Raw genomic sequence first — 13,638 nt, forward strand, 5'->3', positions numbered from 1 at the left:
TGTGTAAATTTGAGATAAATCAGGTATAAGCGCTGATTCTTTAAATTTGGAAAATATTCTCTTTTATTTTCCTTGTTTATTGACCGGTGACTTCTTTCACCAAATTCATAGCTACCTCAGAAATCAAGGTGGTAGGACAGAAGAGAAGGAGGTAGAATATAAAGATGTAACCAGTTTGGGCCACAATATGCAATTCAGAATGAGATCAACTTTTTATAACTTAGATTAAAAAATGTAACCAGTGTTATAAGAAAGACACATATAAAATCTTATTTATATTTAGATGATGGAGAGGTTTGCTGTTTTAAATGTAGGCCTAAAACGTTCATTTGTGCAAAACGTTTGCTTAATACTATGCATCAGGTGTTGTGCCAGGTGGGCATACAAAATAATTGAAATTTAGTCAATGATAGATTTAATAGTTTATACTATAGTTGATAGTTTATTGGGAGGGGAAAATATGACATGCCATTAAGCTTGAAAATGTTTAAGATCAGAGGCTAAAATAAGTAATTTAAAAAATAGATACTGTGAATAATAGTAAAACATAGGATAGTTTTAGATAGGATTTGGCAAATTAGAACAAAAGTGAAACTTCATATGGAAAAAGACAATAAGAAAATAAATACTACATAAGTAATTTGAGATAAGATTATACATTTAAATATTTAAAAATGCGTGTGGTGTCTGCTTGATGACAGAGTGAAAAGTTGAAATTTGATCTGTTAGTTATTGACGACTCATTCAAATTCAGAAGTAATATAATGAAAGTGGCATTTTATGACGATTTGTGGTGTTACTGGTGTGTAGGTTGGAATACAGCAAGACTCCCAAGATATACCAGTTAGAATTGTGCTTGGGGAACTAAAAACAACTAATACTATTTTTTCATTTTCTGATATGACTATATATTCTCTAAATGAAATTGGTACTAGTGCTAACTCCTTTTGGGTATTGCAGGCTATGTGAATTTGGGCTGTTTATTAAACCTGTCTGTACAAGGGCAGATCTAGGTTGTAAGGAGCCCACTTTATGTAAAATAATTCAAAATTGTGATTACAAAGTTATATATAGTACTTGGAAGGGGCGTGGATATTCAAGTGAAGTGCCCTGAAACTTAAGCTTTATGGTAAATTCTCTTAACAGAAAATTAGCCTCTGTGTCTCTGCTGCTGCTGCTAAGTCGCTTCAGCCGTGTCCGACTCTGTGCGACCCCATAGACAGCAGCCCACTAGGCTCCTCTGTCCCTGGAATTCTCCAGGCAAGAATACTGGAGTTGGTGCCATTTCCTTCTCCAACGCATGAAAGTGAAAAGTGAAAGTGAAGTTGCTCAGTCGTGCCCGACTCTTAGCAACCCCATGGACTGTAGCCTACCAGGTTCCTCTGTCCATGGGATTTTCCAGGCAAGAGTACTGGAGTGGATTGCCATTGCCTTCTCCGTGTCTCTACATCTCTTTATTCATCTGTTAAATGGGATAATACTTAAATACACAGTGAACAGGGCTTCCCTGGTATCTCAGTTGGTAAAGAATCCACTTGCAATTCAGGAGACCAGGGTTTGATCCTTGGATCAGAAAGATACTCTGGAGAAGGAAATGGCAACCCACTTCAGTATTCTTGCCTGAAAAATCCCATAGACAGAGGTTCCTGGTGGGCTACAGTCCATGGGGTCATAAGAGTCAAACATGACTTAGCGACTACACCACCACCATGCAGTGAAGGTCATCTCAGTTGCTTGGGACAGTCACGGTTTATGCTTGTAGCCCTAGTAGCATGTCCAGTTCAGCTTTTGTCTTGGAGGGGTTTGGGGGTGTGTGGGGGGGTTATTTTTATTCTTTTTGTAAAATTTTTAAATTTTATTTATTTATTTTATTTTTGGTTGCATGAGTTTTCAATCTCTAGTTGTAGAAAGCAGAAGCTGTTCTCTAGTGGTGCATAGGTTTCTCATTGCGATGGCTTCTCTTGTTGTGGAGCATGGGCTCTAGGCATGAAGGCTTCAATAGTTGTAGCTCACAGGCTCTAGAGGGCAGTCTCAATAGTGGTGGCACACAGGCTTAGTTGCCCCATGGCAAGTGGAATCTTCTAGGATCAGGGATCAAACCCATGTCCCCTGCAGGTGGATACTTAACCACTGGACCACCAGTGGACCACCAGGGAAGTCCTTTATTTTTACTTTCACCTCCTTTATTTTTACTTTCAAATGAAGTATAGATGCTTTACAATGTTGTATTAGATTCTGGTATGAGCAAAGTGATTCAGTTATACATATATATATATATACACATACTATTTTTCATATTCTTTGTGGTTTATTACAAGAATATTGAATATAATTCCCTGTGCTGTACAGTAGGACTTTGTTGATATTTATCAGCATGTGCTGTTAAATAAAGTGTGCTGGGATATGAAATATGCTCACAACACCTAACTTGTTGGAGTAGGCGAAGTATTAAGTGCTGCTATCCTTGCTGGCAGGCAAGGTGGCTCAGTGGCAAAGAATCTACTTGCCAATGCAGGAGACATGGGTTTTATCCCCGGCTCAGGAAGTTCCCTCGGAGAAGGAAAAGGCAACCCACTTCAGTATTCTTACCTGGGAAATCCCATGAATAGAGGAACTTGGTGGGCTACAGTCCATGGGTTGCAAAGGAGTTGGACACAACTTAGTGACTAATACAACAACAATCCCAGCTGGCCGCTGTTTTAATAGCTAGTTGTACCATTGATGCTAAGGTTGGAGAGATTTGTATAGCCACCATGCCTGGGGTTGGGACCAGTAAGAAATGTGGAAGATTTTAGATTAGGTGTCAGTGAAATATCTACAAGGAACAGAGGCTCGTCAGACCTGTCAGAGAACATACAACGGGTAGTTGAAATGTCGTTGCTATAGTGCTTCTGTCAACAATTACTTTCTTTTGTTATATTTTTTGGTAAAACTTTTGTGAACTTTTTGGCAGCATGGAGCTCAAATAAAGAAAAACTAATGCTTAATGATAAATTAAGTTCTAACATTTTGTTTTTCATTAAAGTTGATATGAACCTGTAACTTGTGTACATGGTGTGTGCCAGCATTTATCACCTCTCATGGCTTTATCATTGACCACAGAAAAATCTGAAGACACAAGTCTACTGAAAAAGCTTAGGATTTACTTTCAGATTTAGTAGTTAGTTATTTTAAGGAGATTATAGTTTCAGACAGTAACTTGATACATGGAACTGCAGACCATTAAAGATAAAATTATATCTACAAAGATAATATGAACACAGATTTGGTGGATCATGGCATTATGGGTAAAACAGGATTCTTACTAAATTATGTATCCTATATAACCAAGATATACATGAAATTGGTTGTAGTTTACAGATATTTCATAGGTCATCCAAAGAGGCTTGATATTTTATCAAACAGAAAAACTGAAGTTATCAAAATTTCAAATAATTTTATAGATGCACAGTTAATGTATCTGAATTACAAAGTTCTTGAGACAATACTAATGTTGAATACAAAGAAATACTTCCGCATGTCATTATAAGCTTTCTGTCTTTGCTGCCTTTCATTAATTGAATGAATGGTGTGGTTGGATGGCATCACTGACTCAATGGACATGAGTCTGAGAAAGCTCCAGGAGATGGTGAGGGACAGGGAAACCAGGCATGCTGAGGTCCATGGGGTCACAAAGAGTCAGACACACGTGAGTGACTGAACAGCCAAAAAGAATTGCTTTATAAATAGTCTGTTTGTCCTGCATTGTTATTGAACATTTTTGTAAGCATGTCCTCTAAATTTTGATGACATTTTGTTCAAAAACTGTTGGAAATCTTTACTCAAAATATTCCCTGAATGGAATGAAATAATGTCAGCTATTGAATGTTTTAGTGAATTATAATTATTGAAAATAATGTTTTAAAAAATTCGTTGTGAATATCCTGACATATACACCTATGTTGGGGTATCATTCACATTCTAAAATCTCTTCCACTGTGTGATTCAAGAGATGGCTGCTCATGTTTATCATTACAGCCTGTAACTATAAAAATTGTTTTCTGTGTGAAACTACTCTTAAGAATTAAGTATCTAAGAACTTATTTTAATGAGGCTCTGTATTCTGAATATTATTAATAGATATGTTTCTGCCATATTGATTTGCCAAATTTTTTTATAAATCTTTGCCTTTTGTAGTATTTACACATCTAAAAACTCTTTTTCTGGTAATAGAAGAATTTATTTAAAATTATAATATTCTAAAATATATCATTAGTATTCCTAACACATCAGGTAGACTGGCTTTAGTTTTAAGGAAAGCCAATGTAAGTACTTTTTCTAGGCTAGTTACTGCCCTGAATCTTAATAAGTCTGCTAGCTAACAGTGCTAGATTTTGATGTTTTAAGTTAATATTAATTTCAGTATAACATGAGCCATAAAATATTATCTTTCATTTTTCAGTTATTACTCTATTAATTTTATTGATATTTTTCACTTTTAATCACACTTAAAGGTATTATTATATGATTTTAACAAACTGGAAACAATTTCTTTTGCATGGCACATGGCACTAAAAAAATAAGCAAATTAACAAACAGAAGAAACAAAAAAGAATAATTCAAGACTAACTGATAATTAAGGCATATGACACCTATAATTTTAAACCCCTAATGTGTTGGGTTGGCCAAAAAGTTCAATTGGGTTAACAAAGAAGGAACATTTTGGCCAAACCAATTGTTTCAGTATCTCCTACATATCTATGTAAAATGTACATTAGTATTGTGTTTTATATTTCTTGGACAACTTTATTGCCTTTGTATCTTTTTTTCCCCAAAGAAAATATTTCTTTAACATTTTGCTTTAAATATTTTCTTATTAGAAAGACTAGCAAGGGGCAGAATGCCCTGATATATTTCTGTACTCAGCATAGTTCTTTCTGTCTCTCTCTGCCCCTCTCTCACTTGCTCCTTTACTTTTATTCCCTTCTTTCCCCACTTTCCCTCCATTAACCTCTTTACACCTGTTCTAGTTTTTTTCTTAACAAAAATAATGTAACAAATATCTATATTCCTGCTTCTTAGAATTAATAACTTGTAGTGTTTTATGAAGACATTATGACCTACTGATTTTCTTTTTATTATGTGCTATAATGGCAACTAATAGTGTTCATTAAAACTTTTATTGAAAGATATAGTTGCAGTATGTGTTTTTAAAAATCCATTTTCCTAAATAGCATAATAATTGTTAAAAGAATGAGCCTCATTTCCACTTTACCACTCCCAGTTCTCTGGCAGTTAAAATTTCAAGACAATATTAGAAATACTCTTAAAGTTATTTTATGTAAAGTACATATAAATTTCATGACAAAACTGTCATTTGAATGAAGCCATAAAGTATTAAAAGTTTTGAATACAAAAATATGGTGAGAGAAGTATCTATATATGAAAAAGAGAAATGTATATTTTAATTTAGTTGGGTGTTAGAATATATGAAGTGAAGGGATGGAAAACAAGGTTGAAATCTGAATGATGGACAGGCTATGGAAGTCATGCTCCTAAGTATTCCTAAGAATCAGTGCTGTGTTTTAGTGTACTTTGTAGTAAAATATACTGGAGAATATTTACATAAACTTGATGAGACTTTAAAATATAATCATGGTTTTTAGTTACATATTTGATATCACTGTAGTCAAACTAGGCAGTATGTGAACTGAGAAATTTCAGATGTACAAGCTGGGTTTAGAAAACACTAAGGAGCCAGAGATCAAACATTCATTGAATTATAGCGATAGCAAAGAAGTTCCAGGACAACATCTACTTTTGCTTCATTGACTATGAAAAAACCTTTGTATGGATCACAGCAAACTATGAAAAATTCTTTTTTTTTAATTTAAATTTATTTATTTTAATTGGAGGCTAATTACTTTACAATAAAAGAGATGGGAATACCAGAATTCCCTTAACCTGTTTCCTGTGAAACTAGTATGCAGGTCAAGAAACAACAGTTAGAACCAGATGTGGATTAATGGACTGGTTCAAAATTTGGAAAGGAGTAAGTCAAGGCTGTATATTGTCACCCTACTTATTTAACTTCTATACAGAATACATCATGCCAAATGCTGGGCTGGATGAATTTCAAGCTGGAATCAAGATTTCTGGGAGCAGTATCCACAATCTTGGATATGCAAATGATACCACCCTAATGGCAGAAAACAAAGAGGAACTAAGGAGCCTCTTGGTTAGGGTGAAAGAGGAGAGTGTAAAAACTCACTTAAAACTCAACATTCAAAAAATTAATATCATGGCATCTGGTCCCATCACTTCATGGCAAATAGAAATGAAAAAAGTGGAAACAATAACACATTTTTATTCCTTTGGGCTCCAAAATCATTGTGGATGGTGACTGCAGCCATGAAATTAGTAGACACTTGCTCCTTGGAAGGAAAACTATGACAATCATAGACGGCATATTAAAAAGCAGTTCTATCACTTTGCCAGCAAAGGTCCATATAGGCAAAGCTATGGTCTTTCCAGAAGTCATGCAGATGTCAGAGTTGGACCATAAAGAAGGTTGAGTGCTGAAGAATCTATGCTTTCGATATGTGGTACTGGAGAAGACTCTTGAGAGTCCTTTGGACTGCAAGGAGATCAAACCAGTCAATCCTAAAGGAAATCAACCCTGAATATTCACTGGAAGGATTGATTCTGAAGCTGAAGCTCCAATACTTTGGCCACCTGATGCAAAGAGCCAACTTACTGGAAATGATGCTGATGCTGGGAAAGATTGAGGGCAGCAGGAGAAGAGGACAACAGAGAGTGAAATGATTGGATGGCATCATCAGCTCAATTGACATGCATTTGCACGAACTCCAGGAGATAGTGAAGGACAGAGAAGCCTGGTGCACTGACGTCCATGGGGTTGCAGAGTCAGACATGGTTTACCGACTGGACAACAGCAAAACTAAGCCGATGACTTCTGAGGATTCATATTTTTAAAATGGCAAGCTGTTTTAGTTATGTGGACATCTTTCTTGGTCAGATATGAAATCCATCATTTCCGCCATTATTTAGGGGTATTGGAAAACACAGTAAGATTGCTATCTTACTTTATTTCTCTCAAGCTTTATTGAGGTAAAATTGACAAGTAAAAATACAAGGCATTTAAAGTATACAACATGATGATTTGATGTATGTGTATATTGTGAAAGTATTCCTCTCATCAAATTAATTACTATATCATCACCTCACAGATTTATTTTTTGGTGAGAACATTTAAGTTCTCCTCTCCTAGCAAATTTCAATTATACAATACAACATTATCTACTGTAGTTACCATGGTAAACATTAGATCCTCAGACCTTAGTCATCTTGTAACTGAAAATTTGTATCCTTTTTTACAGTTTTTCCTCCCTATTTCCCCACAGTTCAGGAAACATTTTTCTATTCTCTGAATCTGAGTTTGATTTTTTTTTCTTTTCAGATTCCACATATGACTGTTACCATGTGATATTTGTTGTTCTCTGTCTGGATTATTTTGCTTATGATAATGCCCTCCAAGTTCATGCATATTATTGCAAATGACATAATTTCATTTTGTTAAACACCTTTTTTTTTTTTCAAATTTTTTTGGCCACATCATACCACATGTGGGATCTTAGTTCTCCACCATTTGCATTGGAAGCATATAATCTTAACCACTGGACTGCCAAGAAAGTCCCTGATTTCATTCATTTTAAAACCTCATTGACATTCCATTGTGTACATGGAAATGTACTGCATTTTCTTGATCTATTCATCTCTAACTATGGTTGATGAACGCTTAGATTGTTTTTATGTCTTGGTTATGGAATAATGCTGCTATGAACATGTGACTAGAACTGTCTCTTTGAGATATTGATTTCTCTTGGATACATACCCAGAAGTGGGATTGCTGAATCATGTATGTGGTAGCTGTGTTTTTAATTTCTTGAGGAAATTCCATTCTGTGTTCCATAGCTGCTGCTGCTGCAAGTTGCTTCAGTCGTGTCCGACTCTGTGCGACCCCATACACGGCAGCCCACCAGGCTCCCCTGACCCTGGGATTCTCCAGGCAAGAACACTGGAGTGGGTTGCCATTTCCTTCTCCAATGTATGAAAGTGAAAAGTGAAAGTGAAGTTGCTCAGTCGTGTCCGACTCTTCACGACCGCATGGACTGCAGCCTACTAGGCGCCTCTGTCCATGGGATTTTACAGGCAAGAGTACTGGAGTGGGTTGCCGTTGCCTTCTCCAGTTTTCCATTTACATTGCTAGCAACAGTATACAGGGGTTCCCTCTTGTCCACTTCCAAGCATTTCTTTCTTTTTAAAAAGACATTTATTTATATATTTATTTATTTGGCTGTACCCTGCCTTAGTTGCAGCACTCAGGATCTTTGATCTTCATTGCAGCATGCAGCATCTTGAGTTGCAGCATGCAAACTCTTAGTTGATGCATGTGGGATCTATTTACCTGACCAGAGATTGAACCCAGGATCCCTGCATTGGGAATAGGAGTCTTAGCCAGAGGACCACCAGGGAAGTACTCCTAGCATTTATCTTTTTTCTTTCTGATAAAAGTAATCCTAACTGGTATGTGATGATAAATCATTGTGGTTTTAATCTGCATTTTCCTAATAGTTACATTGAGCACGTTTTCATGTACCTGTTGGCCATTTGTATGTCTTTTTTTGGAAAAATGTCTATTTAGGTCCTTTGCCAATTTTTAAATTTGGTAATTTGCATTTTTGTTATGGAGTAATATGAATTCCTAGCTCCTTACATATTTTAGATATTGATTCCTTGTCAGATATAAGATAGGCAAATATTTCATATAGGAGGTCTGTTCTCAGAACAGAGCTGTCATCAGAGGTATCTGCAAATATGGACTGGGTGTGGTGTGGGAAACTTGGCAGGGCCTGCAGATCAGATTCCAATCTGTGTCCCATTGTCTGCGTGGCCCATCAAACATTTATGTACCAAACATTTGCTTTTCCATTTCCATATGAATTGCCTTTCTCCCCTGTGAAGTCCCAAACCACTATTCCCAATATCCTTTTTTGTCTTAAGGTGAAGATGGTATTTAAGGTGAGGACCTTAGCCATTTTGGTTAATTACTCAGTTTTCCTTGGTCTCTTTCATGTATGGAGAAGGAAATGGCAACCCACTCCAGTATTCTTGCCAGAAAAATTCCATGGACAGAAGAGCCTGGTGGGTTATAGTCCATGGGGTTGCAAAGAGTCAGACATGACCAACTAACTTGGAGGGACTTCCCTGGGTCCCTGGTGGCTTATGCAGGAGAATGCCTGCAGTATAGGAGACCAGGGTTCGATCTCTAGGTCAGGAAATTCACCTGGAGAAGGAAATGGCAACCCACTCCAGTATTCTTGCCTGGAAAATCCCCATGGACAGAGTAGCCTGGCAGGCTACAGTCCACAGGGTTGCAAAGCGTCAGACATGACTGAGTGACTAAACCACCACTTTCATGCATACATGTTATTAAATTTTTGTTTGGCTTTCTCCTGTTAATGTGTCTCATGTCAACTTAATTCTTAGACCAGTCAGAAGAACCTAGAAGGGCAGAAGAAAATTTTTTTTCTGTCTGAGACAATCTTGGTTAACCCTTGGGAGAAAGAAACACCTTTGTTGTCTTATTTTAATGTTAATCTAAGTGAAACTGTTAAAAGCAACTGTTAGGAATATGTATATATATAGAGAGAGAGAAGGAGAGCCTTCCCAACATGCACACATATAAGTACATACATACAAATACATACCTGATGTAGCCAAATTAAAAAATCACTTTTGGATTGTTAACTATTTTAACTATACATCTCTTTAATGGGGCTTCTCTGGTATCTTAGCTGGTAAAGAGTCTGCCTGCAATGCAGGAGACCCTGGTTCAATTCCTGGATCGAGAACATCCGCTGGAAAAGGGATAGGCTTCCCACTCCAATGTTCTTGGGCTTCCTTGGTGGTTCAGCTGGTAAAGAATCCACCTGCAATGCGGAAGACCTGGGTTCAACCCCTGGGTTGGGAAGATCCCCTGGAGAAAGATGGCTCCACCCACTCCAGTATTCTGGCCTGGAGAATTCCATGGACTGCATAGTCCATGGGGTCACAAAGAGTCGAACACAACTGAGCCACTCTCACTTTCACTTTTTTTTCCTCTTTAGTGAACATTTACACTCTTTGACAGCCCAGTATCTGAGCTTGTCCACTTCTGAGGTGTTTCTCACCTTATGAATTTTGATAATAGGCACAGCCCACCTCAGTATTCTTGCCTGGGGAATCCCAAGAACAGAGTAGTCTGACAGGCTATGGTCCATAGGGTCGCAAAGAGTCAGACACAACTGAAGTGACTTAGCATGCACACACAGCACAGCCTACTTACCTCTGTACAATCTAGAAGGAAAAAAAAAAAACTCTTTCAGCCTGTTTTGCTACTAGTGAATTGGCATATGATCTAAGCGCAGACTGATGCACTTATCTTTTACCTTGAATCAAGTTAGTAACCCAAAGAAATAAGGCCTGCAGGGTGCCTATTCTAGTAGGCAGCTGCAGGAGCTGCAACAGGATTGAATTTTCAGGGTTAGTAACGGTAGAAGATGCCAGAAGAGGTGGTTGTTCATTGTTTAGGAGTAGAAATGCTGCAGTCAGTGGTGTCCAGTGGTCACAAGTGCTAGCAGCGGTATCCTTTTGAGACTAATCATGGTGTAATTTTGACTGTGACACCACAGCTGCTTAGTCTTCCTTGTTCCTGCCAATTGCCAAACATGCTTCCTCAGCCCTTTGGCAGATCTACTGGTTATCCAAAAGCTTCCTTTTAACTTATTTTCTATTTAAATTAACCAAAGATGCTTTCCTTTCTTGTAACTATGAATCCTAACTGATACTCTTTTTTTAATGTCAGTAGTTGAAAATGACTGTATTCAGTAAAACATTTAGACATAGAGTACTGCTTAGAGTAACATTGTTGCGTTAATAATAGTCTAAAATGTTTAAGAAATTACCTTTGACTTATACATCAGGATCCATTTTTAGTTTCATTGTGGTTTAGTGATAGTAGGCTGATCTAGCAATTGGTCTTGAATTCCTAATTAATTTTTTCTTAGGCAAATAGAAATGGGGATTATCTAGTACATAGAATTTAGTAAAAGCCATAAGATAATGTCCTGGATAAAGGAAAATCAGGCTGGAATAAGTTCAGTTGTTTTATACATAAGAAGACTATATTTAGTTTTTGACTTATCCCTAATTATATTGATCTTTACAATGTGGAACTACTTATAAAATTGATGTTTATATTTTCTCTTTATAATCTGGATTAAGTTTTATTACAGCATCTTATATTTCTGAACTTTGAAAAGTCACTTCGTTTTCTGTGCCATAGTTTTTTAAGTTTTGAAATGATGGAGAATAAACTAATCTCAAAGGTCCATTCTAGCCTTAGCATTTGATGAGTTAATGAAATGTAATTTATTTCCTTTTTTTCCTAAAGTTTGAATGCCAGCAGTATACTTATGATGCAGCATGGAGCATGATAGATTGGATTTATTTTTCAGTGACCTCAAAGTGATCAATTTAAGACATCTGTTGGGAAATATGTAAATAATAAGTTCAGTAAGCTGCAGAGTCTAGGGATATTCAGAACTGTCCTTCATGTAGTTTATGAAAATCATTTGGAAAAATGAACAGCTCTGTTTATTCACAATTAGCATGCTTAGAAGGAAGTAGAAGGCACTGATTTAACATTTCCAAGCTAGAATTCTTGAATTTGAATCCTGGCTCTGTCACTTATTAGCAGTGTGACATTGGACAAATTAATTAACCTCTCTGTGTCTAGTTTCTTCATCAGTGAAGTGGGAGTAAAAATAGAACTTACCTTATAGAGTTGCTATGAAGATTAAATGAGTTTTTACATGTAAAGCCTCTGGAGTATCTAGAATGATGCAAGATATATGGTACTCATTATTAACAATTTTATTGTCATGTTATTGTATAATATCATATAACTAGAATACATTATGTTATTTTATTTATAATTCTTAACTATTGAATTTGAGACCATAATTCATGTATGTCCAAAAGATACATTGTGCGTATTTGCTTATATTATCAATAAATGTTTTATAGCATTTCACTACTATTAATAGAGCAAATATTTTATAACTCTTAAATGCTGCATTATCATTGGGATTCAGTGCAGTTTTTGGCATGAAAGTTATGTGGTCTGAAGCACATCCATAATGACTAGCAGTGTTTTAAAGAAGTTCTGAGGTTTCAGATACACGTAGCTAATGTAACTGAAGTTGCTCTAATAATAAATTTAACATTTTGTTAGATCCTATATAGATTTTTATCTTCTCTCTATTCTGTGTTAATTTTAGTAGATTATTGAATTACAAGGAAAGGCAGAGAAAATAGCAGTGTTGACCTAGAGTATTGCTATCAGATAAGAGTGTTTCAGTGATATATTCTTTCCAATGCACTGATTTCTCTGCTTATCTTGATTTTTATAACTGATTTATTTTATGCTTAATTATTCACCATAGATCTAGAGTCTGTTTTATTAGTTCTTGGGTTTTTTATCCAGGAAAATTTTGTGAAACAGTATATATTTTATAAATAATTTGAGAGCATTTTTATAGTTTCTTCTCAGAAAATAATTATTGCTACTTTTAGATTTTAATTCCAAGACTTCAATTCAAATAAAATGGCAGTTGTTTTAGAGACCATTTATTTAATCATTATAAAATAATCCTGCTTCCCTTTTCAGGACCAGGGTTCTGATCAAGCAGGAAAGGAGAAAGCAGAAGGTAAAGAAAATATATTTTTATTGTGTATCATAGTGTTACAAGAACAGTGATATTTTGGAGCATTTTTCCAAGGTTAATAAATTCACCTGAGTGAAACTGGAAGACCATTTTAGTTTCTTCATTCTTATAGATAGCTTAATTAGCTACCCATTTTTCTCAGGCACAGAATTATGGAGCATTGTTGATTCTTGTCATCCAGTTCCAATATATCCCAAGTCCGATCACTTCTCACAGTTAATACTGTTAGCCCCCTTATCCACATGATTATCATTGGTTGCCCAGGGTACTATAATAACCTTATAATCTATCTCCTACTTTTTTTAGTGTTTTTTAAAAATAATTACATTGATTGTATTACATACTAAAGTTGAGCGTGTATCTTGCAAAAAAGTGATATATATCCCAAGGAAACTTCCATATGTACAGCTTGAGATATGTACATGCTTCTTTGGATCTTTGTTGTTGTTAAATAGCAAACAAAATAGAAAGAAGAAGAAAGAGAGGAAGAAGAAGGACAGGGTACAGGGGAGAGAAAAGGGAGCACCAAATAAATGTCCAGGAGCAGTAGAATGGTTAAGCAACTTGTGGTATACCCAAAGTACAGCAGTGAAAATGTATCATCTGCATGCAATTATTGTAGATAAATCTCAAAAACAGAATGTTGAGCAAATGAAGAAACTCACAGAAAAATACAAGCAGTGAGATTTCATTTACAAAATGTCCTAAAACAGTAAAAATATGTTCAGAGGTGAAAGTGAAAGTCGCTCAGTAGTGTCCGACTCTTTGCAAGCCCATGGGCTATATAGTCCATGGAATTCTCCAGGCC

At 36.0% G+C, this 13,638-nt stretch overlaps 1 protein-coding gene across 8 annotated transcripts in view; it reads left to right on the forward strand.

Annotated features, from left to right (window-relative positions):
- The window catches only part of REDIC1 (regulator of DNA class I crossover intermediates 1), an 81,920-nt gene that overhangs the window by 3,869 nt on the left and 64,413 nt on the right, over positions 1-13,638 (forward strand). For 6 of the 8 annotated variants that reach the window (XM_055580751.1, XM_055580717.1, XM_055580708.1 and 3 more), the window contains one exon: positions 12,773-12,812. The exons of the other annotated variants lie outside the window; for them this stretch is intronic. In XM_055580751.1, coding sequence (XP_055436726.1) covers positions 12,773-12,812 — 40 coding nt within the window. The remainder of the gene's footprint in view (positions 1-12,772; positions 12,813-13,638) is intronic. 8 annotated transcript variants of the gene reach the window in all.

The sequence above is a fragment of the Bubalus kerabau genome, chromosome 1 (genome assembly GCF_029407905.1).
Source record: "Bubalus kerabau isolate K-KA32 ecotype Philippines breed swamp buffalo chromosome 1, PCC_UOA_SB_1v2, whole genome shotgun sequence".
NCBI classification, from domain to species: Eukaryota; Metazoa; Chordata; class Mammalia; order Artiodactyla; family Bovidae; genus Bubalus; species Bubalus kerabau.